The sequence below is a fragment of the Haemorhous mexicanus genome, chromosome 28, assembly GCF_027477595.1.
Source record: "Haemorhous mexicanus isolate bHaeMex1 chromosome 28, bHaeMex1.pri, whole genome shotgun sequence".
NCBI classification, from domain to species: domain Eukaryota; kingdom Metazoa; phylum Chordata; class Aves; order Passeriformes; family Fringillidae; genus Haemorhous; species Haemorhous mexicanus.
In genome coordinates, this window is record NC_082368.1 from 868,205 (window position 1) to 893,619 (window position 25,415).

Below are 25,415 nucleotides of genomic sequence, written 5' to 3' on the forward strand. Positions count from 1 at the left end.
GAAAAGCCTGGGCACAGCAGGGATGGCACCATGGGGCTGGTGAGGTGGCACAGGCAGGGGACAGCTCCCACCACCCAAAAGCCTCCACTGCCCCCTTCCTCCTGCTCCCCGGGGAGCACAGGGGTCTCTGAATCCTGGGAAACTCTGGGATTTCCCTCTCAGGCTGCTGTCCCCACCACACGCCCCCCAAAATCCAGCTCTGCCTCTGCTCAGCCACGAGATCTCACTCTGGAGCTCCAGCTCTGCCCCAGCACCCCATCACCGCCCAGACCTGACAGACCCCCAGACCTGACAGACCCCCCCAGACCTGACAGGAACCCCCAGCACCCCCTCACACCTCCAGACCTCACAGACCCCCCCGCCAGGGCTCCTCTCAGGCCCCCCAGGCACTGCCTCGCCCCCCCCCCCCCCCCCCACTTGCCCCACGGCTCTGGGCACCCCCAGCCCCGAGGGAGCCCCTGCACCCAGGCACGGAGGCACCAGCCCAAGTAATTACAGATGCTCAATTAGCGACAGCAGGGCGCTCTCTTAACAAAGCACATTAATTACAGGCGATGCTGCACTGAGAGCTGGAGGGACTAACGAAGGCGGGGACCATCCTCTGTCCCCACCCCCGGGGACAGCACGGCCTGTGCCACCCCGGCCTGGTGGCCTGGAGGGGACCGGGGTGAGCCCGGGCCTGTGACAGGGCTGGGACAGCCCTGCCTGGGGGACTCAGAGGAGAAACCCCTCCAAAACCCCAAAAGCACGGGAATGGTGGAGCATCCATCCAGGATCTTCGGGGTGGGGGAGGCAGAGCTCAGAGCCCCCTCTGCTCCTCCATGGTGTAAAACTCTGTGGGATGGGATGGGTTGGGATGGGATGGGATGGGATGGAGACAGGGACCAGGGAAGATCAGCCTGGGGTAATGGAAGCCTGAGGGAAAGTTGTTCCTGTCGGGGCCATGGGGACAGTGTCCCCCGGGCTGTCCTTACCCGCTGCAGGGGGGACACCGGGTCCCACGGTGCCCGTGGCACTGGGGGGCGGTGGGGGGGGCACAGCTCTGCTGGAGAGGAGCAGGAACAGGTCAGTGACGGATGGATGGTGTCCCCTGGAGTGCTGCCCCCCCTGCACTCACCGCCTGCCCCCGGGTGAGGAGCGCAGGAACCGCACGGGGGCCGGGCGGGGTGCTGGCCAGGGGATGTAGTGATGGTGGAAAACCATGGCCTCCTCTTCCTCCTCACCCTTCGAAGGCTCTTCCAGCGCCTGCGGGGGAGGGGGGGGAGGACAGAGGCAGGGCTGGGCCGGGCTCCGGGGCTCCCAAAGCACCACTTGCAGGGGATCGCACCCGGCTGCTCCCTCTGGCTGGCCTCGGTCCCACCCAAAGCCCCAGGGGGACACGGGGGGTGCCAGCCCCACAGATGGGACCAAAGCCCCGTGGGAAGAGCCCTTTGATCTGTGTGTGAGCCGTTTGAGCAGGCAGGGTCCAGTCCTGGCCGCCCTGCCCTGGTGGCACTAGGAGGGCAGGGGGTGGGTGCCCAGCTGGCAGCGAGCTCAGCAGCTGCCACAACCCAGCCCTTGGCTGATGTCTGAGCTGTCAGAGCTGGGCTCCAAACAAAGCCCCAAAGCCCCAAAGGGCTGCTCTGAGCTGGGCTGGGAGCACCCAGGTGCTGCCCCCAGAGGGTCCCAAAGCAGGATGTGGTGATCCTGAACAGCCCTGAGGTCCTTTGCCCCACCTTTGGTTGCTCTGCCCCCTCTTTGGTCCCTCTGCCCCATTTTTGATCCCTCTGCCCCCTCTTTGCTCCCTTTGCCCCTCTGAGTCTCACCTGGGCGGGGGCTGGGGCTGGCCCTGCACTGAGGGGCATCAGAGCTGCCATGGCCAGGCTGTGCATCAAGAGCTGGTGCATTTGGGAGGTCTGAATCAACATCAACTCCATCAAATCTGCCCGAGAATTGGAGATTCTGCATCAGAGAGGGAGCAGAGGGAGCAGGAGGAGCAGAGCCTGGGATGAGTGCCTGGGATGGGGCGGCCCCAAGGCTCCTCCCTGTTCCCAAGCAGTGGGAACAAAGCCAGCCTTCCCCCACCCCGATTTGGAAGCCTCATGTGGTGTTTAAAAATTATTTTGCTTGGCCAAAGCTTGAAAATTGCCATATTTGATCCTTTTCTTCCTTGCAAGCATCTGGGCTGGCTCACGAGGGGCGATTACTGAGGCTGGAGGCACCAGACTTTCCTCCCATTCTGGGGAGAGTTTCTGCAGCCCTGGCAGTGCCCAGGGCCTTGGGGAGCAGCTGCCCTGGCAGGGGCAGTGTTGAGAGCGTGCCAGGCTCAGCCCCACTCTGCGCAGGAGGGCCAGGAGCTGGGGGTGAGCCCAGGACCCCAATCCCCACTCCTGGGGCTGGATCCAGCTGGGGAGCAGGGTGGGGATGCTCAGCTCCTGCCTGCTCCACACAGGGAGCTGGGCCCAGGGCAGTGTCCCTGTCCCCTTGGCTGCATGGCCACACTGAGGGTGGCTGCTGAGGCCCATCCACACAGATTTGAGGAAGCCCCAAATCTGCCTCTGCACCCCCAAAAAACACCCCATTTTCGGCAGGTGTGAAATTCCAATGGAAAATTCCTATAAACCTGCTGGACTTCCCTGAGATCTTGCTGGCTTCATCCACCCTATGCAGCTGTGGCTGCCCCAGGATCCCTGGCAGTGCCCAAGGCCAGGCTGGGCAGGGCTTGGAGCAGCCTGGGACAGTGGAAGGTGTCCCTGCCATGGCAGGGGTGGCACTGGATGGGCTTTAAGGTCCCATCCAGTCCAAACCATTCTGGGATTCCCTGGTTCCACGAACTGGAGTAAAAAAGGGCTTGGACCACTCTGTAGCCATGTGCTAGATCCTCAAAGGCTCCCGAGCTGCCAGGCTGGCTCCCAGGACACCAGGAGGTGGCTGTCCCTCCAGGCAGGGGCACCCCAGCACCTCCTGGGACTCTGCTGAGCAGGGAGCGCCCCAGGGACTGAACTGGTGTGGGACACGGGGTGCTGGGTGCTCAGGGGAATGCACCCATCCCACTGGGGCCAGCCTTCATCTCTTTACTCCACACTGACTTGCAGCATCCTTTTTCCTGCCCGGATTTTTAACGACAGCTCCACCTTCCCCCTCCCCAAAGCACAAGGTGACTGCTTGTGGTGTGTCCCCAATGATGACAGCCCCCTGTCCCTGCTGTCCCTGGTCACCACAGCCCCCTGGCCCTGCTGCCAGCCCCCCCCGCCCAGATTGCAGCCTGGGGGCACCCGGGTGGGTGAAGCCCCTCCGGGCAGTGGAACAGCCCAGGGTTCCAGTTCCTCTCAATCCCACCTTGGCGTTCCAGGAGCCTGTCACACGCCGGCGTTCCCTGGGGATGCCAGCAGGAAATGGGGGTTTGGAGAACAAAACCAGCTGAATTTAAAAAAAAAAAAAAAAACAACAAAAAAACCCACCACCAACAACAAAAACAGCCCCAAACTGTTCCCAGGGATCATCTTGGAGCCCAGAGTTGGTAAAACCCCCAAAATTCGCAGCCCCACGCAAGGACGGGATGGACACGGCTGAGTCCACCAGCCCCGCTCATCTCCCCCTGGGAAGGGCTGGAAGCAAGAGCGCTGAACCCAGCCGGGTTTGGCTCTGCCCTCCCCGGCTCTGTCCCCACGAACCTCCCCGGGCGGGCGGGGGTCCCGCGGGGGCGGCCCCGGGCCCGGGCAGCTGCTGCAGGATCAGCACCGGCGGCCGGGACACCGGGACGGCTCCGGGGGGCGATCCCACGGCGCGGGGCTGGGAGGAAGGAGGGGAGGGGAAACAGGAATTGCACATCCAAGGGTTAATCCGGAATCCTGGCAGCGGGGCACGAGAGGACAGAGGGGACACGCCTGGTGACAGGACAGAGGGGACGGGGCTGGGGGCAGGACAGAGGGGACGGAGATGGGGGCGGGAGGAGGGGTGGCCCGGGGGAGCAGGACGGGAGCCCTGGAGAAGGGAATTTGCTCCCCCCTGGTTTTCTAGGGACAGCGCCCTCCCATCCCGGGTGACTCCCAGACCTGCAGAGTCCCCACCCCTGGGGACTGGTCCCCGGGCACCTTTCGGGGTCTGCAGGGCCTTGGCAAACCTAGGTGCCCACCCAAAGCCCCGAGCCCAGCCCCTCTCCCCTCTCCACCCTTATCCCATCAACCCGGAGGCAGAAGCGCTCCGGGGCTCACCCCGCGTGGCACAAGGAGGGTCCCGGCCGGTGGGGCCCCCCAGAGCCCGCGGGGGTCCCCGGCCGCTCCCCGCTCCATGGCTCGGGAGCTGCGGCCAGAGCGGGGATCGTTTCCAGGGCTCCGGGGAAACAAACCCTGCCCAGGGAGGCTCGGCCGCGCCAGGAATGTCCCCGGGCGGCTTCTCCCGGCAGGAAATCCCCGGAAAGGCCCCGGGGATACCGGCGCGGGCTGTTCCTCTGTCCCCACGGGGCTGGGCCGTGTCCCCGACCCTGTGCCTCGTGGTGAGGGGCTGAAAGGAGCAGTCAGTGGCACCTGAGCCTCATTAGGGAACGGGAGGGACATTGGGTTAATGAAGTCTCCCCAAAGCTATGGATGGGGCCCGCAAAGTCTCCCCTAAAATTTGGGTGGCAACCCCCGAGTCCTCCAAAATTCTCAATAATATTGGGGTTGGGAACCACAGAAACCTCCTCAAAGTCTTCCCAAAACTGGGGAGGGGACACCCAAAGTCTCCCCAAAATTGGAGATGGGACCCCCAGAGACCCCTGTAAAATTGGGCATGAGATCCTTAAACATCTCCCCTAATACTGGAGGAGGGGACTCCTAGGAACCCCAAAAGTCTCCCCAAAACTGCGGATGGTCCTCAGGCTATCATCCAGCCCCAGTACCACCCCAGGGCGTCACAGCCTCAGTGCCATCTGGGGTCTCCGGGGCATCCTTGTCACCATGCCAGGTCCCCCAGGGCCATGTCCCAGCTCCCTGCACCACGTCCCCAGGGATGCAGTGACCACGGGAATGAGCAGAAGTGCTGGCAGCAGAGCCTGGCTCCAGCCTGCTGCTGGAGCGTCCCCAAAATTTGGGATAAGACCTTCAGAAACCTCCCCCAAAACTGGGGATGGGAACCACAGAACACCCCCAAAATCTCCCCAAAACTGGAGATGGGAAATAAATGTCTTCCCAAAATTTGGATAGGAGCCCCAGAGACCTCCAAAAGTCTCCCCGAAATTGGGGGTGGGAACCACAAAACCCCCAGTGTTTGGGTCCCTCACCGCGGGTCCTTTCGAGGGTGTTCCCGAGGGGATTTGTGCCCACAGGGCACAGCCAGCTCCTGGCAGAGAGCTCAGCGTGCTCCCCTCATCCCAGGAAATCCTGGGAATGGGGAGTCTGCAGGAAACGCTGAATTCCAGCAAAATGCACCCTGTGCCTCCAGAGACCCCAGCCCATCCCCCCCCCCCCCCCCTCCCCCAGCCTCAGGCCGCCCCCCGGGGGATGGGGGATTTCCATGGATCTCACATCCCAGATCTGCCATGCCCCAGGGCTGATCTGGGAACTTTCCCCGGGGTTTCAGCCCTTGGCTAGCTCTGCTTGGGAACAAATTTTTCCCAAAACTCGTTCTGCCCCAGAACGGCATCAGAGACCCCCCTAAACCCCCCCCCCCCCCCCCAGCCCCAAAACCCCCTCCCCTCCCCCGAGCCCGGCTGCCTCAGCCCCTAGTCCTTGGCTCCAGTCTGTGCTATTTTCTGCTCGATTGGGTTTTTCTCTGTGTTCCTCATTTTCCCGACCCCCTCTGGATTGCTTTTCTGCCTTTTGTTAGAATCCTAAATTCCCATTATTTGCCATTTAATTACTGAGCTGCTTCCTGCCCGTTTTGGCAGAGCCTGGCTGGGCTGATCCCGATCTTATCTCCCCTTAGGAGGAACTCAAACACCGGGACGGGGGTGAGGAGTCCAAGGGAGCCTCATGCCAGGGACATGAGGGATGACAGGGACCTGCTCGGAATGTCCTCAGCCCCCCACGGCAGCCCCTGAGCCCTCTGGGGGGACATTATGGACAGAGGGGAGGGGAGGAGGAGGAGGAGAAGGAGAAGGAGGAGGAGGAGGAGGAGAAGGAGAAGGAGAAGGAGAAGGAGAAGGAGAAGGAGAAGGAGAAGGAGAAGGAGAAGGAGAAGGAGGAGGAGGAGGAGGAGGAGGAGGAGGAGGAGGAGGAGGAGGAGGAGGAGGAGGAGAAGGGGAGGAGGTGGAGGAGGGAAGGGAATTTGGGACAATTTCTTGAGCCAAAGCAAGCACCAGCAAGGCTGGTCCCAAGTGTGTTGTGCAGCAGGGCAGGGCTCGGGCTGGGCTCAGCTCTGGGCTGTGCCTGGCTCCAGCCTGTCCCCTGTCCCTGTTCAGTCCCTCAGAACATCCCCTCAGCCCAACTCCTGAACCTGTTCACAGCCCAGGGTCACGGAATTGGGGCTGCAGGTCAGGTGGGGACAGGATCCATGGCAGAGGGAGCTGAGTGGCAGGACAGGAGCTGGCCAGGAAAGCAGAGCCTGGGCACAGGGATGTGCCAGTGTCCAGGTGGGATGGGGACAAAGGCAGCTGTGGCTGTGCTGTCGCCAGGTCACCTTCCCTAGGTGGGAGTGATGCCCCAGGTGAAAGTGCCACCTCTGCTGACCTTAGAGTGTTTGGTGGGGACACATAAAACATCCACTGGGAAAATCCAGGAGGGATCAGAGGAGACCCAGGAGGGATCAGAGGATTCTTCAGCTCTGATGGGGACAGATCCTGCTGTCCCCTGGAAGAGCCACACGGTGTAAAGGACACCCTGAGGGTGCCCAGCAGAGGATTTTCTCCCTTTGGAAGCTCTGGGATTTCCTTTGGAAACCCTCAAAACCTCCCCCCTACCCCCATCCCAGGGCCAGGATCTCAGCCCCATCCCTGCTCAGGCACAGGGTGAGCCCCTGGAGCCTTGGACAAGAGTTTTCTTGTCAGGACCAAGGCCTTGGAATGGGGTCAGTCCCTGGGGACCAGGAGGGACAGGGACCAGGAGGGACAGGGACTCTCTGCCACCCCTGGGCCCTGTGGGTGCTGCTGCAGCTCCTGCAATGGGATCAGTGGGATCCCCTGCAATGGGATCAGAGGGATCCCCTGCAATGGGATCAGAGGGATCCAGCCCTTCTCTGCAGCATCACCCAGCTTTGGCAGCACAGTAGAGCAGAGGCAGGCAGGTCATGGGGGCGGCTCAGACCGGGAGCACGGGAAGGGGAGGAACCGAGCCCTGAGCGGCCCGGGAAGTGACAACACATTCCTCCTGCTACTTCCCTTCCCGGGACACCAAGCGGAGCCAGAGAGATTCCCAAAGTGAGGAAACCTCGGCAGGATCAGCCTCGCCCAAGCCTCGGGGGAGATGAAGAAACGCTGAAGCTGAGGCAACACATCTCCCCAAGCTGCTGCCTCCCAGGGGCCCCCAAAACCAGTCCCAGACCAGTTTGTCACTGCACACGGCGTGTGGGATGGCAGAGTGGGAGCTGCTGTCCCCTGGGCTGCCCACCATCACTCTGTCACATTCAGGACACACCTCTGGGGACGCTCTCTCTGTCCGGAGCTGTGAATGGGTTTAAGCTCCTGTCCTGGTTTTACATGGGAGACGTTTTAGCTCCTCCTTTTGAACCATAACTACAAAAAATCCCCTTTCCTTTCCCAGGGGGTCTCACGCTGCTAGTGCTTTGATCTTAATCGTCCCCAGGCTGTCATCAGCCAACGAGGGCTCCTCTTCCTCCGAATTTCCCTTCCCAAACTTGCCTCCTTCCATAGAAGAAACGCCCAGGACGAGGCAGCTGGCACCGGGCGGGGACCGCAGCTGGCGCTGGCACATCCCCGGTGAGATAGAGGCGGCACAATCGGCGATCCCAGCCCTCTCTGAATGAGCGTTTGTCACCTGCAGGAAGAGTCCTGTCAGTGACTTCCTCTGCTTTGGAAACGGCTGAGTCACCCCGAACTGGCGGCGGGATCAATGGGAACGCCCGTGGCAGCCTCTGGGGACATTCCCGGGGCGCCGGCGGGGACACAAGCGCCGGTCCCGCCACCGGGGCTGTGCTGCCATCCCGCAGCCGTGTGCCCGAGGCAAATCCTCCTGTCTCTTGGAATCTCTGCTGGTCAGAATTACCCCGAGATACGTACAAGTCCCTTTTCCCAGCCCGGCAGTCGAAGAAGGAGTCAGGATTCCTCAGCTTTGGTTTGCAAGGTTGTTTATTATTTCTTAGCTATAACATTCTTTCTCTGGCCTGCCGAGTTCTGTCTGGCAGGTTGGGTTGAGGCACACTGACTGCCCTCAGGGTGGTGTTATCTTTTATACTAAAAACTACGTGTACTTTATTTACCATAACTTCCCAATACCTATCACCTATGTTAGACAGTGAGTTCCTACCTTAAACCAATCCAAAAGTGCCAGCATCACCCAGAAGATGGAGGCTAGGAAGAAGAAGAAAGAAGGACAGGCTATGCCCAAATTCCTCCATCTTGGGACCCCGAGCCCCCATTCTAAAACCCCCAAAATCTACTTTTCACCCTGTGACAAACTAACTATTATTCTACTTAAACTCTCTTGACTTGTAATTCTTCATATAAAGGTGGTGATTTGCTCCATGGGTCAAAATCAAAGTCACAGGTGTCTTGGGCTCTGTGCCAAGGTCTCTGAGCCCCCCCCAGGCAGGGGCTGGAGCCGTCCAGGACAGCCAGAGAGATGTCCTGGCTTCTGACACTTTTCCTTTTCCTTTTCCTTTTCCTTTTCCTTTTCCTTTTCCTTTTCCTTTTCCTTTTCCTTTTCCTTTTCCTTTTCCTTTTCCTTTTCCTTTTCCTTCGCCCCTCCACCCATCACCATTGCCACTGTCACCAGACATGGCCACCCCAAATGGGACCCGTGGTGGTTTGGGTCTGGGATTTGCAATCCAGACAGTTTGCTCTCCTTTCTGTCCCTCTTGCTGCTACCGAAGGGGACAATGAGCCCTGGCCAGGAGAAGGTCAGGCCAGCACTGCCCGCCCCGCTCCGCCGGGAGCAGCTCGGGAATGTGCTCTGGGAACCGCCCCAAGGAGCCAGGGGCTCTCCATCCTCCGGGAAAGGGGAAAGGGGCTCTGTGAAAAACGCCAATCACTTGGTTTTAGAATTTTAAAAGTTTAATAGTAATGAAATGGCTATAGAAATAGTAATATAATTAGAGTGATAATAGTTTGAACAATTTGGATTAGGACAATACAAGACAATAAAAACAAAGAGTTATGGACAGTCCAGGTACCTTTTCTGGGCAAAGTAAGCACGAAAAAGGACCCACGTTCACAGAGGGTTAACCCTTAAAAGCAACAGCCTGCTGCATATTCATGCACCTCATCCATGATGCATAAATTCCATTCAAACACAGGATTCTGTCTGGGCAGGGTCAGCGCCTTCCTCTGAATCCTGACGGCGTCTACCACACTGAGCGAGGCAGGAAGAACTCGATAAGAGAGCAATAAATTCTCTTTCTATGACCCACAGAGGACCCCCCCCCCCCAACATCGGGGATGGGACCCCAAAAGTCTCCCCTGAAGATTGGGTGGGAACCCCAGAGACCCATAAAAATTTCCCTAAATACGGTGGTGGGAACCAGAGAAATTTCCTCATAATCTCCCCAAAGCCGGGAATGGGAGCCCAAAAGTCTCCCCAAAATTGGGTATGGGACCCCTAAATTCTCCTCAGAATTGGAGGTCCCGTTAGTAAAACAATTAAAATTATTTTTGACGTTTGAGTCAAAATTCCCCTTGCTGAGGGGGCTGGGGCTTTCCAGCAGAAAGTATTCTATAAATACATTTATGTTACATATCCACAATACATATTAATATGGATTTTATCCATATTTATATATTTACAGATACATAATTTTATTTTTTTTTTTGTGTAAGAACAGCCCAGGTGATGCTTGGGGGTCTGGCTGCAAGGGCAGCCCTATCCCTGGGGGAGACTCAGGAATGCAGCTCCAGGCATTCCCTGCTCTATGTCCCCCCCAGGTTGTTCCTGGGGGTCCCCCAAAACTTTCCCTGCTTTGCTTTGGCACCGAAGTGACAACAAAATGCCAAAATCGCCACCTCAAAGCCAGGGTTGGGCAGAGCTGGGGTCAATTTGCAGCAGGGTGGGGCTGTCACACCCCCAGAGCCCATCCTGGGACTTCCTCGGGAATATCGGGTTTGGAGTGTCCCAGGGAGGGGAGGCAGGATGGGGCAGGGGACAGAGCTGGCACAGGGACGGCAGCGCTGCCGGTCACCCTGGGGACAGCAGAGTCACCCTGGGGACAGCAGAGTCACCCTGGGACAGCAGAGCCACCCTGGGCCAGCAGAGCCACCCTGGGACAGCAGAGCCACCCTGGGGACAGCAAAGTCACCCTGGGGACAGCAGAGTCACCCTGGGGGGAGCAGAGTCACCCTGGGGGGAGCAGAGCCACCCTGGGACAGCAGAGTCACCCTGGGACAGCAGAGCCACCCTGGGACAGCAGAGTCACCCTGGGCCAGCAGAGCCACCCTGGGACAGCAGAGTCACCCTGGGCCAGCAGAGCCACCCTGGGACAGCAGAGTCACCCTGGGCCAGCAGAGCCACCCTGGGACAGCAGAGCCACCCTGGGACAGCAGAGTCACCCTGGGGCCAGCAGAGCCACCCTGGGGACAGCAAAGTCACCCTGGGGACAGCAGAGTCACCCTGGGGACAGCAGAGCCACCCTGGGCCAGCAGAGCCACCCTGGGGGGAGCAGAGCCACCCTGGGGCCAGCAGAGCCACCCTAGGACAGCAGAGCCACCCTGGGCCAGCAGAGTCACCCTGGGCCAGCAGAGCCACCCTGGGGGGAGCAGAGCCACCCTAGGACAGCAGAGCCACCCTGGGGCTGTTTCCTTGTCCCCGCCAAGGGAGGTGACCCCTGGCACCCCGCATCCCATTCCCGCAGCGTTTCTCCAGCGGTTTTCCAGGGGTTTTCCGGAGGTTCTCCGAGGGGCCGGGAAGGGCCCGGTGTCCCCGGGCCCGGCTGGGGGTCCCGAGGGGCCGGTGGTGCGGGGGGCAGTGCTAGCCTGGGATCCCTCCCGAGCTGCTCCATCCTCGGCCGGCGGAGGGAGGAGCCTCCCGGCCCCGCATCCCCGAGCGGTGACTTCGAGCCTGGCGGAGAGACGGAGCCCTGCGACGACAGGGACAGCACAGCGGGGGACACGGGCACGGAAGTGTCCTGAGGGACAGGGGGCAGGACAGGGAAGGGCAGAGGGCAGAGAGGTGCTGGGGCACCCCCGGAGCCCCGCGTCGTGAAGGAGGAGCTGGGCTGTCCCCAGACCCTCGGGGAGAGAAACGGGACCCCACTGCTACAGCCATGAGGGATCCCTGGCAGCCGCCTCGGCCCCGCTCGCTGCTGCTGCTGCTGCTGCTCCTCCCCACGCTCCAGGTAAGTGGCCCTGGGGACAGCGCGGGGACAGGGTGGGGAGCACCGGGAGTCCTCCCATGCCAACCACCCCAGGGGCAGTGAAGGGTCCTCCTGCCCCGGGTGGGGGCTGCCCTGCCCACCCCACCCCATCCCATCCCACCCCACCCCACTCCACCCTAGGCCACTCCACCCCACCCCATCCCACCCCATCCCACCCCACCCCATCCCATCCCATCCCATCCCATCCCATCCCATCCCATCCCATCCCATCCCATCCCATCCCATCCCATCCCATCCCATCCCATCCCATCCCATCCCATCCCATCCCATCCCATCCCATCCCAACCCCTCCCATCCCCATCTGTGGTGCTCCAGACTGCCAGCCCCCCTTGGGGACTTTCCCACAGCTCCTGGGGACAATGTGGTGACAAGGGTGCTATTGGGACCCCCAGGAGCGGGCAGTGCTCAGGGACCCCCCAGGGCAGAGGTCCCTGGGTTCAGGTCCCAGGGATGATCCCTTGGGAATGGACCCTCCACCCCACATCACCCAGAGTCCCACAGGCCTGGGGGAGCTTGAACTCCCTGGGGAGCACTCCCAGGCACAGGGCTGGGGGGGCTGGAGGTGCAGGAGGTGCCGGGGGCAGGGGCAGCCATGGGTGACCCCCAGGACCAGGCCATGGGGATGGCTGGCACCAAATCCCTGTGGGAATGGGGGGACTGTGGTGGTTGTGCTGCCAGAGGGAGTGAAACACCCCTGGTCAGGCTGTGCTGGGGAAAGGGGAGGGGAGGGAAAGGGAAAAAAGCGAAAAGGAAAAAAGGGAAAGGGGAAGGGGAAGGGAAGCTGGGCTGTGGGAGCAATGGAGGCTTGCAGGGTTTTAGAGACTGATGGCATCAGGCCCCTTCCAGCGGGGAAACTGAGGCACAGGAGGAAATCCCCGCCCTGCAGGAGCTCGGAAGGGAGCTGTGCACATTCCCTGTTCCTGCTGCAGCACGCCGGCCCTGCTGCCATAAATAACAAACCAAATCCAGCAGCTCTGCAGCCAAAGAGGAGTGAGAGAAACTCCCCTGCCCCATCCATGCCCCCCATCACTGGCAGGATGGAGGAGGAGAATTCCTGGGCCTTCCCTCTGTGCCCAGAGCCATCCCCAAAGCACCTTCACCAGGCTGATATTCCCTTGAAATCTTGTGTTCAGCAGGAAAAGGAAACAAAATCTCCTGGGGAGAAGGGACCCCAAGGAGCGGCTGCATGGCCAGGCCAGGCAGGGCAGGGCTCAGCCAAGGGATGCTCCAAGGTCCCATACTGTTGGGAAGCTCAGGGATCTGCCCTCATCCCTCTGTTCCTGCAGCTCCTACACCTCTGGCCCCTCACTAAAACAGTCAGCAACACAACCCCAGGTCTGGGCCCCAGACCCTGTCCCAGACAGCCCCAATCTGGGATGCTTGGGAATGGGCAGGGGCACTTGGGAATGGGTACAGACATTTGGGAATGGGCAGAGAGGTGTGGGAATGGGTACAGACATTTGGGAATGGGCAGAGATGTGTGGGAATGGGCACAGACACTTGGGAATGGGCAGAGATGTGTGGGAATGGGCACAGACACTTGGGAATGGGCAGGCAGAGTTTCTGGTATCTCCCAGTTCAGCCTCGGTGTCCCAGTTCTCCAGCTGGCAGCTGAGGAGGCAAATCCCAAAGCAGGGATTCCCAGACAATCCAATCCCTGCAGCCATATCTCTATCTTTGGGATCTGGACATTCTCTCTGATGCTCCATCAGCTCTGCTGGCAAAGCCCTGAGCTGGGAATGTGGGGTTTGCTGTGCCCACATCCCACTGGGATAGTGGGTGGTGTCCATGCCCGTGGCTGGGGGGGACTGGGATGGGTGAGTGGTCCCTTCCAACCCAAATCCATGATTCCATTTCCACAATTCCATGACTCCCATTGTTCTCCTGCCTGCCCTTTCCCCTCTCCAAGGTGCAGGGGACTCATCCCGACTGCTCCATCGTCCTGCACTTCCAGGAGCTGGAGAAGGAATGTCTGCAGAGGATCCGGAGTGAGAGCCATGGCCCGGGGCAAGCAGGACAGGGTGAGCCTGGATCAGCTCCCTCAGAGCAGGGAGGAATTCCTGAGGGGCCCCTGGAGGGTGATCATGGGAGGGGATTGAAGAGCACACATGGGTTTGAGATTTCCAGGGAGATGGAAGAGCAGCGCCAAGGCAAAGGTCAAGGAGAATCCCTGGAGAGCCCCAGAAATGCTGTTGGGATGGGATAGAGGGGATTGGGGGATACAACAGCCAGAACTCAGCCCTGGTGGATTTTGAGAATCCTGGAGTGGTTGGGATCGGGAGGGACCATAAATCCTACCCAGTGCCACCTCTACCATGGCACAGACACCTCCCACTATCCCAGGCTGCTCCCAGCCCCAGTGTCCAGCCTGGCGTTGGACACTGCCAGGGATCCAGGGGCAGCCACAGCTGCTCTGGGCACCCTGTGCCAGGGCCTGCCCACCCTCACTGGGAACAATTCCTCATTCCCAATCTCCCATCCATCCCTGTCCTCTGGCACTAGGAGCCATTCCTGGGTCCTGTCCCCCCATCCCTTGTCCCCAGTCCCTCTCCAGCTCTCCTGGAGCCCCTTCAGACCCTGCAAGGGCTCTGAGCTCTCTCTGGAGCCTTCTCACCCCCACAGGGAGGGATTCATGGAATATGGCAGTGCTGGATTGGTCCATGCCCCTGGCAGAGTCCCCTCGATCCTCCTGCACCAATGCCAGGCTTGTGGCCAGCAGCACTGGGGTCACTCCGTGGTGTCACCATCTCACATCTGCTCCCCTTCCAAATTCAGTAAATTTTACTGCCAAACGTTTTTTGAGCAACTCAGTTTTCCCCTATCTGGGGTTTTAAATGAATTAACTGGTTGAAAAACCAATTTTCAATGCTGCTTTTGGACATCTTTTTTTAAATTGCATCTCAGCTTCCATCCAAAAGTGGAATGGCCCAAATCCCAGGCAAAAAATTGTCACCTGGAGAATAAGGAATGCATAATTCCAGGGGTTTCATCTCATAGCAGTGGAAAAATTAAGCAATAAATGCATATGAAGGTGCATAATTGCTTAAGTAACTCTGCAGAGATGTCATTTATCCTTCAGCTTAGCAGGGAAAAGCCATATTAATTGGAAAAGGTCCATTTTGCAACCTGAACTGTGCCAGCCAAGGGGAAAGACCCTCACTGCAGGAAAATATCCGAGAAGTGGGAATGCATAATTAAAATCTGGATTTAATCCTGGGGCTGCTGCTGCCCCTGTCCACCTTAGCTGCATTCATCCCTTTCCCTGCTTGCACCAGCGTGGGGAGCGTGACTCCAGGACAGGCTCAGATCCCACAGACAGGGTGGGAGAGCCCTGGAATCTCCTTATTCCTTTTTCCTCATTCCCAATATCCCATCCAGCCCTGCCCTCTGGCACTGGGAGCCATTCCCTGGGTCCTGTCCTTCCATCCCTTGTCCCCAGTCCTTCTCCAGCTCTCCTGGAGCCCCTTCAGGCCCTGGCAGGGCTCTGAGCTCTCCCTGGAGGTGCTCCTCTCCAGCTGAGCCCCCGCAGCTCTTCCAGCCTTTCCTCTTCCATTCCTTGCACCATTTCTGTGGCCTCCTCTGGACTGTGGGGGCTAAAATTCCAGAGGAGGTCCTGGAGAGGCTGTAAAGGCTCCTTTGGAGTCAGGCTGGGAGAGCTGGGGGTGCTCACCTGGAGAGGAGAAGATCCAGGGAGAGCTCAGAGCTCCTTCCAGGGCCTGAAGGGGCTCCAGGAGAGCTGGAAAGGGACTGGGGACAAGGGATGGAGGGACAGGACCCAGGGAATGGCTCCCACTGCCAGAGGGCAGGGCTGGATGGGAGATTGGGAATGAGGAATTGTTCCCAGTGAGGGTGGGCAGGCCCTGGCACAGGGTGCCCAGAGCAGCTGTGGCTGCCCCTGGATCCCTGGCAGTGCCCAAGGCCAGGCTGGACGTTGGGGCTGGGAGCAGCCTGGGACAGTGTCCCTGCCATGGCAGGGGTGGCACTGGGTGGACTTTAAGGTCCCTTCCAACTCAAACCATTCCAGGATTCCCTGCTCCCACAAACTCAAGGATTGAAGTGACTGCTCTCAGGGATGATCCTAATTCTGTGCTCAACTCCCTGATCCTCCAGAACAAAAACCAAGCCCCACTTTGGCATTGTGGATGCAAATCCCTCCCCACCAGAACTGCCACCCCCAGGCTGAAATCAGAGGAAATTCATCAGACCTGTCCAGTTCCACATTCCCTGCTTGGAATGGATGTGGCTCCATGAATAAAGTGGATCTGCAGGGTCAGTGATGGAGCTGTGCTGGGACAGGACCTGGCCTGCAGTGGGACGGCCTTGTCCCATCACGAATTCCCCAGCCCCAAGTCTGCCTGGCCATGCTCGTTCCCTTGAAAATTGGAGAGTAGTTTAAACAGGAATTCAGTGCTGAATAGGGAAGCAAAAGCTGTTTAAGCTGATGACTTGCAGCAAGCCTTGCAGGACTTCTTTCTGTTGGGGACACATCGCAAGGTGATCCTCCAGGTGCAAAAACCCAGCCTAAATCTGAGTTATTTCAGGAGCCACGGGCAAATCCCAGGCCATGGCACATGCAGGGCGTTCCCACAGGAAGTCGGTCTGAGGCAGCCCTGGGAGCTCCCGGGTCCCCCGCTGAAAGGGGATCCCGATGTGCCCAGGAGTGGAGCCAGGATGCTCCCGGTCCCTGCGGGCACCGAACCCAGGCACAGCGGCGGCGCGGGGCCGGGGCTGCGGGGCCACTCCCGGTGCCACCGCAGGGAAAGGGATAAGGGAAGGGGAAGGGAAGCTGGGCTGAGGGAGCAATGGAGGCTTGCAGGGTTTTACAGACTGATGGCATCAAGCCCCTTCCAGCGGGGAAACTGAGGCACAGCAGGAATTCCCTTCCCTGGTGTCCTCTCCCTCCCCAGGCTGCCCGACCGAGTGGGACGGGGTCAGCTGCTGGCCCGCCCTGCCCCTTGGCCAGTCCCGAGGTGTCGCCTGTCCCGAGATCCTGAGCGTCTTCAAGAAGTCCAAAGGTCAGAATCCAGCCGGGATCGCTCGTCCCACGGCCTCACCCGCCCCACCAGGGCCTCATGAGCCACCCCAGCCCTTCCCTCCGACCCCCAGCTCCTGTCTCTCCCAGAATGTCCAAGGTGGAAACTGCAGTCCCAGCAGCGACAGGAAAAGCAGCAATTCAGGGACCCAAATCCTTTCATCCCTCTGTGGGTGGAGCTCTTGGGGACCTCATCTTCCATCCTGGTGACATCAGGACAGTCCCCTCGCTGCCCTCCTTTCCCACACACCATCCCAAGGCTCCCGAGCTGGCTCCATCCCTCCTGGAGGCTGGGAAGGAGAACTCCCACCGGAGCATTCCAGCACTTCCTCAGACAGGAGTAATTTGGGAAATGCGGGGAAATGTTTGCTTTAGGGCAGGAACAGCTCAGGAGAGGCCCGATGGAGCCCTCACAGGATGAATGAGCACGTTTACTGCCTTAATTCCCAATTCCCTTCCTCTGGAGGGATCTGTGCATGTTTTCACACCCTGTCAGAAGTTTTGCTGGCAGCTCCAGGCATGGGGCCATGGGATTCAGAGGGAGTGAGATGGGATCCAGAAGGGATGGGGTGGGTAGCAATGGGAATTGGGAGGGAGGGATGGGGTCTGGGAGAGAAGGGCAGTCATAGGGTCCAGATGGAGCAGTGGGCTCGGGGAGGGATGGGGCAGTGATAGGGTCCAGAAGCAGCAGTGGGATCTGGGAAGGCTGGGACAGCCCACGGGTACCACGCTGCAGTCCCTGTCTGTTCCAAGTCAGGCATTTTGGGGGTGCCATCAGAGGGGACAGCCATGGCTCCCCTGAGGTCCCTCCTTTTCCTGCAGGGCTGATCCAGAGGAACTGCACCGAGTGGGGCTGGAGCCCCCCCAGCCCCCCCTACCACAGCGCCTGCCAGCTGGAGACCCCTGGCAGCAACAATGACACTGAGGCCAAGGCACGTGGGACCCCTGGGGCTGTGGGGAGCTGTCCCCCGTCCCCATGGCCCCATATCCCCATGTCCCTGTGTCCCCATGGCCCCATGTCTCCATACTGCCCCATGTCCCCATGTCCCCATATCTCCATAGTGCCCCATGTCCCCATGACCCCATGTCCTCACCCATGTCCCCATGTCCCCATTGCCCCATGGCCCCGTGTGCCCATGTACTCGTGTCCCCATGGCCCCACACTGCCCACTGGCCAAAGACCCAGAGAGATGCTCCTGGGTTATCCCATTGCCCCTGGCTGTCCCTGCTTATCCCACAACAGCACTTCCCAGTCCCTGTCCCCCTCCCTCCACTGGTGCTGTTCCTTGCAGAGAGGCCACTTTGTCACCATGAAGGTGCTCTACACCTGTGGCTACTCCACATCGCTGGCAGCGCTGCTCCTGGCCATTGGCATCTTCTGCTGTTTCAGGTGGGGCTGGGAGCTGCTCCAGCTCCAGGGCTGGAGGGATATGGGATAAATCAGAGCAGGAACAGCTGCCCCAGCCTGGCCCCTCCTGGAGCAGCCAGGACCCATCCCAGCCAACAGGGAAACTGGGAATGCAGGAGATGAATGGCAGTGCCTGGTGGCCCTCTTGAATTCTGGTTTTGCAGATGTCCCTGTGCTGCAGGTCTGGGCTCTGCAGAGGTTTCTGGGATTCCCTTGTCCTTGAGCAGCCCCAAGCACAGCACTATTGTATTTGCAGGGACGCCCTGACGAAGGCAGGAATGATGCATCTGACTCCATGTTCTCAGAAGGCTGATTTATTACTTTATTATTGATTGCACTGTGCTAGAGGTGACTGCTGGGGATATTTCTCCTCAGAGACACCTTTAGCTCGCAGGCAGTTGCAGCCAGGCACTCGGAATGAGCCCATGCAAAGCAGAAACTCAGTTTACCTCTAGTGGAAAAGCTTCAGGCCATGGTGAAGAGAAAGAGAGCGGGTTCTGCCAGAGAGTTAAATCCAGAGTTTATTCCAAGGTGACACAGTTCTGAATCTCTGTAACTACTCCAACAGAACAAGGACCACATGGCTTCAACGCCTTTTAAGCTCACCGGGAGGTGGGAGGGAGAGGATAGGTGAGCCACCAACCAGGTGGGAGGGGGAGGGTCTCAGGGGACAATGACACCTGGACAGGCCAATGACTCCAGGTCTGAAAAGCATCTTTTGAACTTCTGCCAATCACACGATGCCCTTGCTGGAATGTGGAACTTGACAGACAGCAAGTAGGAAGAGGGCTGGGGGGAGGCAAGGAGGAAGCAGAGCTTCACACCACAACACTTTATTATACTATATTCTGTTAAAGAATAGTATACTATACTAAACTAAAAAATACAGAAAGGATACTTACAGAATGCTAAAAAGATAATAATGGAAACTCGTGACTCTTTCCAGAGTCCCAGCACAGCTTGGCCCTGATTGGCCAAAGAGTGAAAACAACTCACAGCAGAACTCAATGGAACAATCACCTGTGGGTAAACAATCTCTAAACACATTCCACATGAGCACAGCACAGGAGAAACAAATGAGATAAGAATTGTTTTCCTTTTCTCTGAGGCATCTCAGCTTCCCAGGAGAAAAATTCTGGGTGAAGGGATTTTTTCAGAGAATGTGAATGTGGCACAGCACTTGCCCTGCCCTTCCTGATTTCAGAGCAGGAAAGCTTCTCCAGGGCTTTGTGACCATCACCAGCAGTGATCCCAGGGAAGGGGACACCAAAGCACCTTCTCTGCCCCTGTTTGGGCCCAGCCCATCTCTCCCTCCTGCAGGAAGCTGCACTGCACCAGGAATTCCATCCACATCCACTTCTTCACCTCCTTCATCCTGCGGGGCACAGCCGTGTTCATCAAGGACCGCGTGCTCTTCTCGGACGAGTCCCTCGACCACTGCACAATGGCCACAGTAAATCCCAAACCCCAGCCCTGGAGCACAGCAGGGGCTCCTTGGGAGGGGGCTGGTGGGACCTGGGGGGATTTAGCACTGCAGAGAGGAGAGAGAGGCTGTGGGATGGAGGAAATTCTGCCCCGGGTGGCCCTGGGGAGGTTCAACATTTCTGCATTTCCCTCCGTGCAGGGAACAAGTTCTGTCCTCAAAACTGCTCTGGTCTCAGGCTGGGTGTCCCCCGTGGGGCAAAGCTCAGCACAGCCCACCAGCACCAGGTACTGCTCAGATTTGAGGTTTTCAGTCAAAACAGGAACCCCTGAGTGAAGACACAGCTTGAGAACACCACAGACACAACCACGGGGTTTTTAAAGACCCTTCAAAACCAGCCCATAGTCACTTGCCGTGGGCAGAGCAGAACCTGGTGCAGGTGATGTGAGGGGCTGGGACAGAGTCCCTGGGGCTGCACTGAAAGATCATCACTGAAAGGCCATCACAGGTGTCCTCAAGAGGGTGGGCATGAGGGTGACCATCCCCTGTGCCCCCAGGGCAGGGTGTGCTGCACCCTGAGCTGTCCCCTCCTCCCCTGGCAGGTGACCTGCAAGGCAGCCATCACCTTCTTCCATTACTCAGTGCTGGCCAACTTCTACTGGCTGCTGGTGGAGGGGCTGTACCTGCAGACGCTGCTGCTGCTCACCTTCACCTGCGACAGGAGCTACACCTGGGGCTACGTCCTCATGGGCTGGGGTAAGCCTGACATCCCTGGGCAGGAACTACCTGGGAACGGCCTGATCTGAGACCAACCTGGCCAGAGGTCCCCAGCCAGACGTCCCCAGGGCTGCTCCCAGCATGTCCCCACCCCAACATCTCCTGCATGGTCTTGGTGGGCACCCCCCTGCTCCTGCCAGAGCTCAGAGCTGCTGGAAGCGTGGCCTGGTCAGGACAGCTCCTCCCTTCTTCCCACACCCACCTGGGGCTGGGAGCGCCCATCCCAGGTGCCTGGGTGTGATGGAAGAGCGTGGGGGCAGGAGGGTGGCCAGGAGGCGACACAGACACAGCACCAGCAGTGGGCACCACTTCCTTCTCCTGGAAAAGGTTGGAAGGTTGTCACCTTCCTGCCACATCCAGAACTGAGCTAGACACGTGTTTCTGGGGACAAGGGGCAGAGGGGTTGCACAGGAGCTTCCCAGAGCACTACAGGGACCATCCCTGCCTGTGTCCTGTCCTTGCAGGTGTCCCCATGGTTACAGTCGGGGTGTGGGTGCTCACCAGGCTCCAGTACGACAACCACGGGTAAGAGCAGCTGTCCCTTGGCCTTGTCCAGGCCACCTCAGCCACTTGTCTTATGGGATGCTCAGGAGGGGAGGACTGGACCAGCACTTCATTTAAATGTTATTTTTGTTTTCCCGTGGGTCCTGTGTACAAGAGGGGTGCAAAGGGGTCAGGGGTCCAGCCAAAGAAATGGCAGGGAGACAGCTGGGCCACGCGGGTTCCAGTGGGTGCCAGAGCCACCTCTGCTGTCCCGTAGGTGCTGGGATGACTACTCCAGTGTGTACTGGTGGGTGATCAAAGCTCCCATCCTCCTGGCCATATTTGTGAGTGTGCTCCCTGAGGGTCCCACCCCAGAGCCAGGGTCCCACACAGCCAGGGGACCCAGCCAGGGGCTGTGCAGAGCCTGAGACATGGCCTCCTGGGACAGGTGAACTTCCTTATCTTCCTCAACGTCACCAGGATGCTGGCACAGAAGATCCGGTGCCCGGACCTCAGCAGAACCCACAAGCAGCAGTACATGTAAGGGGACAGGGCTGTGCCCATCCCGGGGTCTGGGGTCCCAGGGCAGAGGGACCCTTCTTGGAGGAGCACAGAGGACAGCCCTGGAGCCTCCAAGGCCTGGCTTCCACACAGAACCTCCTTGGGGTTAAGAGCAAGGTTTTGGGGAGGTCTCACGGGGCAGCAGGAGCCCCAGACCCCTGTCACTCTCCACAGGAGGCTGACCAAGTCCACGCTGCTGCTCATCCCCCTCTTCGGGGTGCACTACGTGGTGTTCGCGCTCTTCCCCGAGCATGTGGGCGTGGATGCCCGGCTCTACTTCGAGCTGGTGCTCGGCTCCTACCAGGTGAGATGAGTGGGGAAAGGCCCCGTGGCCCCACCCCAAATCACACCAGGAGCCCTGGGAACGGGAACGTGGGGCTTTGGCCTCTCTTGGGAGAGGATGCCCCCAGACACCTGAGGCAGGGCACAAGGGTTGGGCCTGGAGAACCTGGCACTGATTTCCTCCAGTGAGTCAGAGGTGTGGGAGGAGTAAAGGCAGGGAGAAGATGAGCACAGAGGGGTCCAGCCCGCTCCTCTGGGTGAAAATTGCTCTGCCTGTCCTCTCCAGGGCTTCCTGGTGGCTCTGCTCTACTGTTTCCTCAACGGGGAGGTGAGTGTGTGTCCCCACCCCAAACCCCAGGCACCACAGTGGGCACGGGGACATCCCGAGGGAGCCCCAAAGCCAGGGGTGGGCAGGGACAGCTCCTCCTCCCCTTGCCCCCAGTCCCCTCTGCTGGGTGCTCGGTGTCCCTGGGTGCCAGCACCACCCATGCTGTTGGGGCAGGTCCAGGCTGAGATCAGAAGGAACTGGGGCACGTGGCAAAGGTCCATGGAGAGCAACGTCTTCAACCTGGCCACCCAGGACTTCACGGCGTGAGCAGAACAGCACTCCTGGAGAGGGGCTGTTGGAGGACCAGCTCCATGACTGCGGCCCCAGAATGACCCAACCCCCTGATTTTGGAAGTTCTGGGTCTGACACCCTCAGAGGGTGTTGGGAACAGCTATGGGAGAGGCTCTGCTTGCTCCATGCCAGTGGATCTTGCACCCTGTGGTAGCACCTCACCCCTGGAGCTCTCACTGCTTCAGGACCAAGTTTCTGGCAAAGGGGAGGGAAATTCTCCACTTTTCTGCCTGAAACTGGGAAGGAAACACAGAAATCCTTCACCGAAGGACAGCTGCTGGGTTTTATTTGCACTGAAGGAAAAGGAGCAGCACCAATACTGAAGGGATTCAAGATGGATGTTTTCCCCTTTCCTTGGTTTACAAAATCATTTCCCTTCTAGAAAGATTCCTAAACACAGCCAGGAGCCCCCCTGGGGATGGGGGAAGGATACAGAGAGAGGCCAAACCCCAAACCTCTACAAGAGACCCCCAATGGTCTCCAGACCCAGTTCCTCCCCAGTTCCCAAAATGCTTCCCTTTCCTGTGTGGGTTGATTGAACTGGGGATGCTCCCTTGCCATGGGAACTCTCCCAGCCCTTTGCTCTGAGGAATGGCATCCCTGGGGGGTCCTTTCCCAGGGATAAGAAGGGTTTTGCCAATAAAATCTCATTCCAAGTCCAGCCTCACTTTTCAGAGTGTTGGTTTGCTCCACAAACCCAGAGAATTTGGGACTGGGGGTGCTGCAGGATGAAAACCCTGTCCGTGATGGAATGCCTGGAAGTACCTCCCAGGCAATCTCTGCTTTTCCCCTGCCTGGTGAACCTCCCAGAGAGGAGATGGAGGAGGAGGATGAGGAAGAGCTCAGGGTGGGGGCACCACAAGATGTCCCAGAGGTCCCGGGGTGCCCTGTCCCCTCTGGGTGCTCCCACCCCCAGCCTGTTCCACCACCATAAACATACTTCATCCTCCCAGACTGAGCTCCTGCCCTGGCAAATGGTGCTTCCAGGAGGGAGAGAGGCCCCAAATGCCCTTCTGCCAAACTTCCTGGCCTCTCCCAGGCTCCTGAGACCGGAGCCACCCGATCCCAGCCTTGCTTCTCACCCTGTCTGGCTTGTCATTTCTCTGTGGTGCCACATGTCCTTCCTTAAATAAACCCCACTCACTGGCCCCTGTCCAGGCTGCAGGATCTCCAGAGATCCCATCTGGAAGGGCACTGAAGGGAAACAGAGCCCCAGAGCTGATCTGAAGTGAGATGGGAGATGTTCCATTAAAAACCCCACCCCCACCAGATCCAGCACATCCTGATTCATCAAAAACCCTCCAGAGGAGCTCAGGAGCTGTCAACAAATCCTTGCCTGCAGCCAGGAAGGGACCAGAGGTGAAGAGAATCCTCTCCATCATCAGTGAGGATGGGATGATTGGCAGGGATGAGACAGCAGCAGACTGAGCAAGACTGAGATGCTCAGTGGGAAAGCCTGTTTCCATAAAACTTTGAAAAACTATGGATTTGAACCTATTTCCAGCTGCAGATGAGTTTTTGGTGTGATAGATGACCCCAAATGACCCTCGGGGGTGTGCTGGGCTTTGAAGCCCTGCGGAGAGGAGCCCAGTGTGGCTCCAGAGGGGACTGGGAATCACCTTCAGCCTGCAGGAAAGGCTTTCCTAAGGCTCCCGGCACGGACCACCCCCTGCAGCTGCAAAAGATCTGGAAAGGGATCTTAAAGTGTTGAAAGACACCTTAAAGCTCATGGGCAGGGGCACTTCCCACTATCCCAGGGTGCTGCACGCCCTGTCCAGCCTGGCCTTGGACACTTCCAGGGATCCAGGACACCTGTGCCAGGGCCTCCCCACCCTCCCAGGGAGGAATTTCTTCCGAAGATCCTCACGATCTCAGAGATTTTTTCCACCCTGCACGATGCTGAGGCTGTGTTCGGGAGGGCTGAGCCCAGGCAGGGCAGGGTCAGGTTTCCCGCATCCCTTGCCCAGGAGTGCTCCAGCCTGGCACCCTCCTCCCCAGCGTGTCCCCGCGGTACCGTGTGTCCCCGCAGCCCGAGCGGTGCCTGGGCACGGCGGAGTTTTGCCCGGAGCCGGAGGGTGGCACTGCGGCCCCTCCGCAGAGGCGGCACGGCGCGGGTGGCAGCGCTGGAGCGCGGCGTCCCCACGGGGGACAGCGGGGCACCCGGGGTGACAGAGGCCACTGAGCCCGGCTCCGAGAGCCCCAGCGGGTGAGGTTACACTGCTCTGGGCACTCGGGAAGAGCTGAGACAGCCCGGCCAGGGGCGGGTTAACCCGCGATGGGACGGGAACCGGGCCGAGCTGGCGCGCGGGGCCCGGGGCTGCCCTGCCCTCGTTCCCCGATCCTCCGGAGCTGCCGGGATTCCCTGCTGGGCACAGAGGGTGCCCTGGGCTTCCATCCGCTCCTTCATCCAGCTCCGGGGTGGTCCCGGCGCTGCAGCTCGGGGAATTCTCCCTCCTCGTGTCCCGGCACGCCGGGAGTCCCCCCTTCCCTGCTTGCACAGGGGCCGGCCGAGCCCCGGGGACACGGCGGGGACAGCGCTGGCAGTGAGGAGAGCTGGAGAGGGACTGGGGACAAGGGATGGGGGAACAGGACATAGGGAATGGCTCCCAGTGCCAGAGGGCAGGGATGGATGGGATATTATGAATGAGGAATTGTTCCCAGTGAGGGTGGGCAGGCCCTGGCACAGGGTGCCCAGAGCAGCTGTGGCTGCCCCTGGATCCCTGGCAGTGCCCAAGGCCAGGCTGGACATTGGGGTTGGGAGCAGCCTGGGACAGTGTCCCTGCCATGGTAGAGGTGGCGCTGGGTGGGCTTTGAAGTCCCTCCCACCCAAACCATTCCCTGATTTTGGGATCCGGTGGTGGATCTAGCACCACAAGCCAGGGCACCTCAAATACCCAAGGCTGGACCAAACATGGCCCTGATTCCACCCTGGAACCCAAGGACACATTTTTCCCACCCTGATCAGTGTGGTCAGTACCTCTGGGTGCTCCAAGCTCCCATTCCCATTGGGATTTCCCTGATTCTGCAGATAGAACTGTGCCCCTGTGCCCTGCTGGGGACCCTCGGTGTCCCCACATCCCACAGGGCAGGAGACACATCCCAGGGTTTCTAGCCTCACTCCAGGCCTGCTCTTGGGCTGGGAAAAGCAAAAATGGACCTGTGGAACTCGAAAAGTCTCCCCGTGGTGACAAGGCTGGGCTTGGGGTAGCTGCTGGGAGCCACCAAACATCCCCTGAATTTCCTGTTGTGACCAACAGAGCAGTGGAAAGTCCCCAGAAGCACAGCAGGAGGATGTCCCTGTCCCTGCTGTCCTCAGCAGCCAGACTTGGGATGCGCAGGGAATGCTCTGTACCCCTGGCTCGTGGCTGTTGTTCTGCTGCTCAGCGCCCAATGT

The 25,415-nt window shown here is 59.4% G+C and overlaps 2 protein-coding genes across 2 annotated transcripts; one reads left to right on the plus strand and one right to left on the minus strand.

Annotated features, from left to right (window-relative positions):
- Positions 1-904: 904 nt before the first annotated feature.
- Positions 905-7,826, minus strand: PRR29 (proline rich 29). Its single transcript, XM_059869096.1, has 4 exons — positions 7,666-7,826; positions 4,194-4,468; positions 1,806-1,921; positions 905-1,245 (listed from the first exon to the last, which is right to left on the minus strand). Exons 1-4 carry the CDS (start codon positions 7,824-7,826, stop codon positions 1,114-1,116), a joined length of 684 nt encoding a protein of 227 aa, XP_059725079.1. The 3' UTR covers positions 905-1,113.
- Positions 7,827-11,325: 3,499 nt separating this feature from the next.
- LOC132339053 (vasoactive intestinal polypeptide receptor 1-like) lies at positions 11,326-22,666 on the plus strand. Its single transcript, XM_059869097.1, has 13 exons — positions 11,326-11,397; positions 13,346-13,457; positions 16,344-16,451; positions 17,291-17,400; positions 17,761-17,858; positions 19,197-19,329; positions 19,902-20,055; positions 20,541-20,601; positions 20,837-20,903; positions 21,008-21,099; positions 21,295-21,424; positions 21,689-21,730; positions 21,905-22,666. Exons 1-13 carry the CDS (start codon positions 11,326-11,328, stop codon positions 21,995-21,997), a joined length of 1,272 nt encoding a protein of 423 aa, XP_059725080.1. The 3' UTR covers positions 21,998-22,666.
- The last annotated feature ends 2,749 nt before the right edge of the window (positions 22,667-25,415 follow it).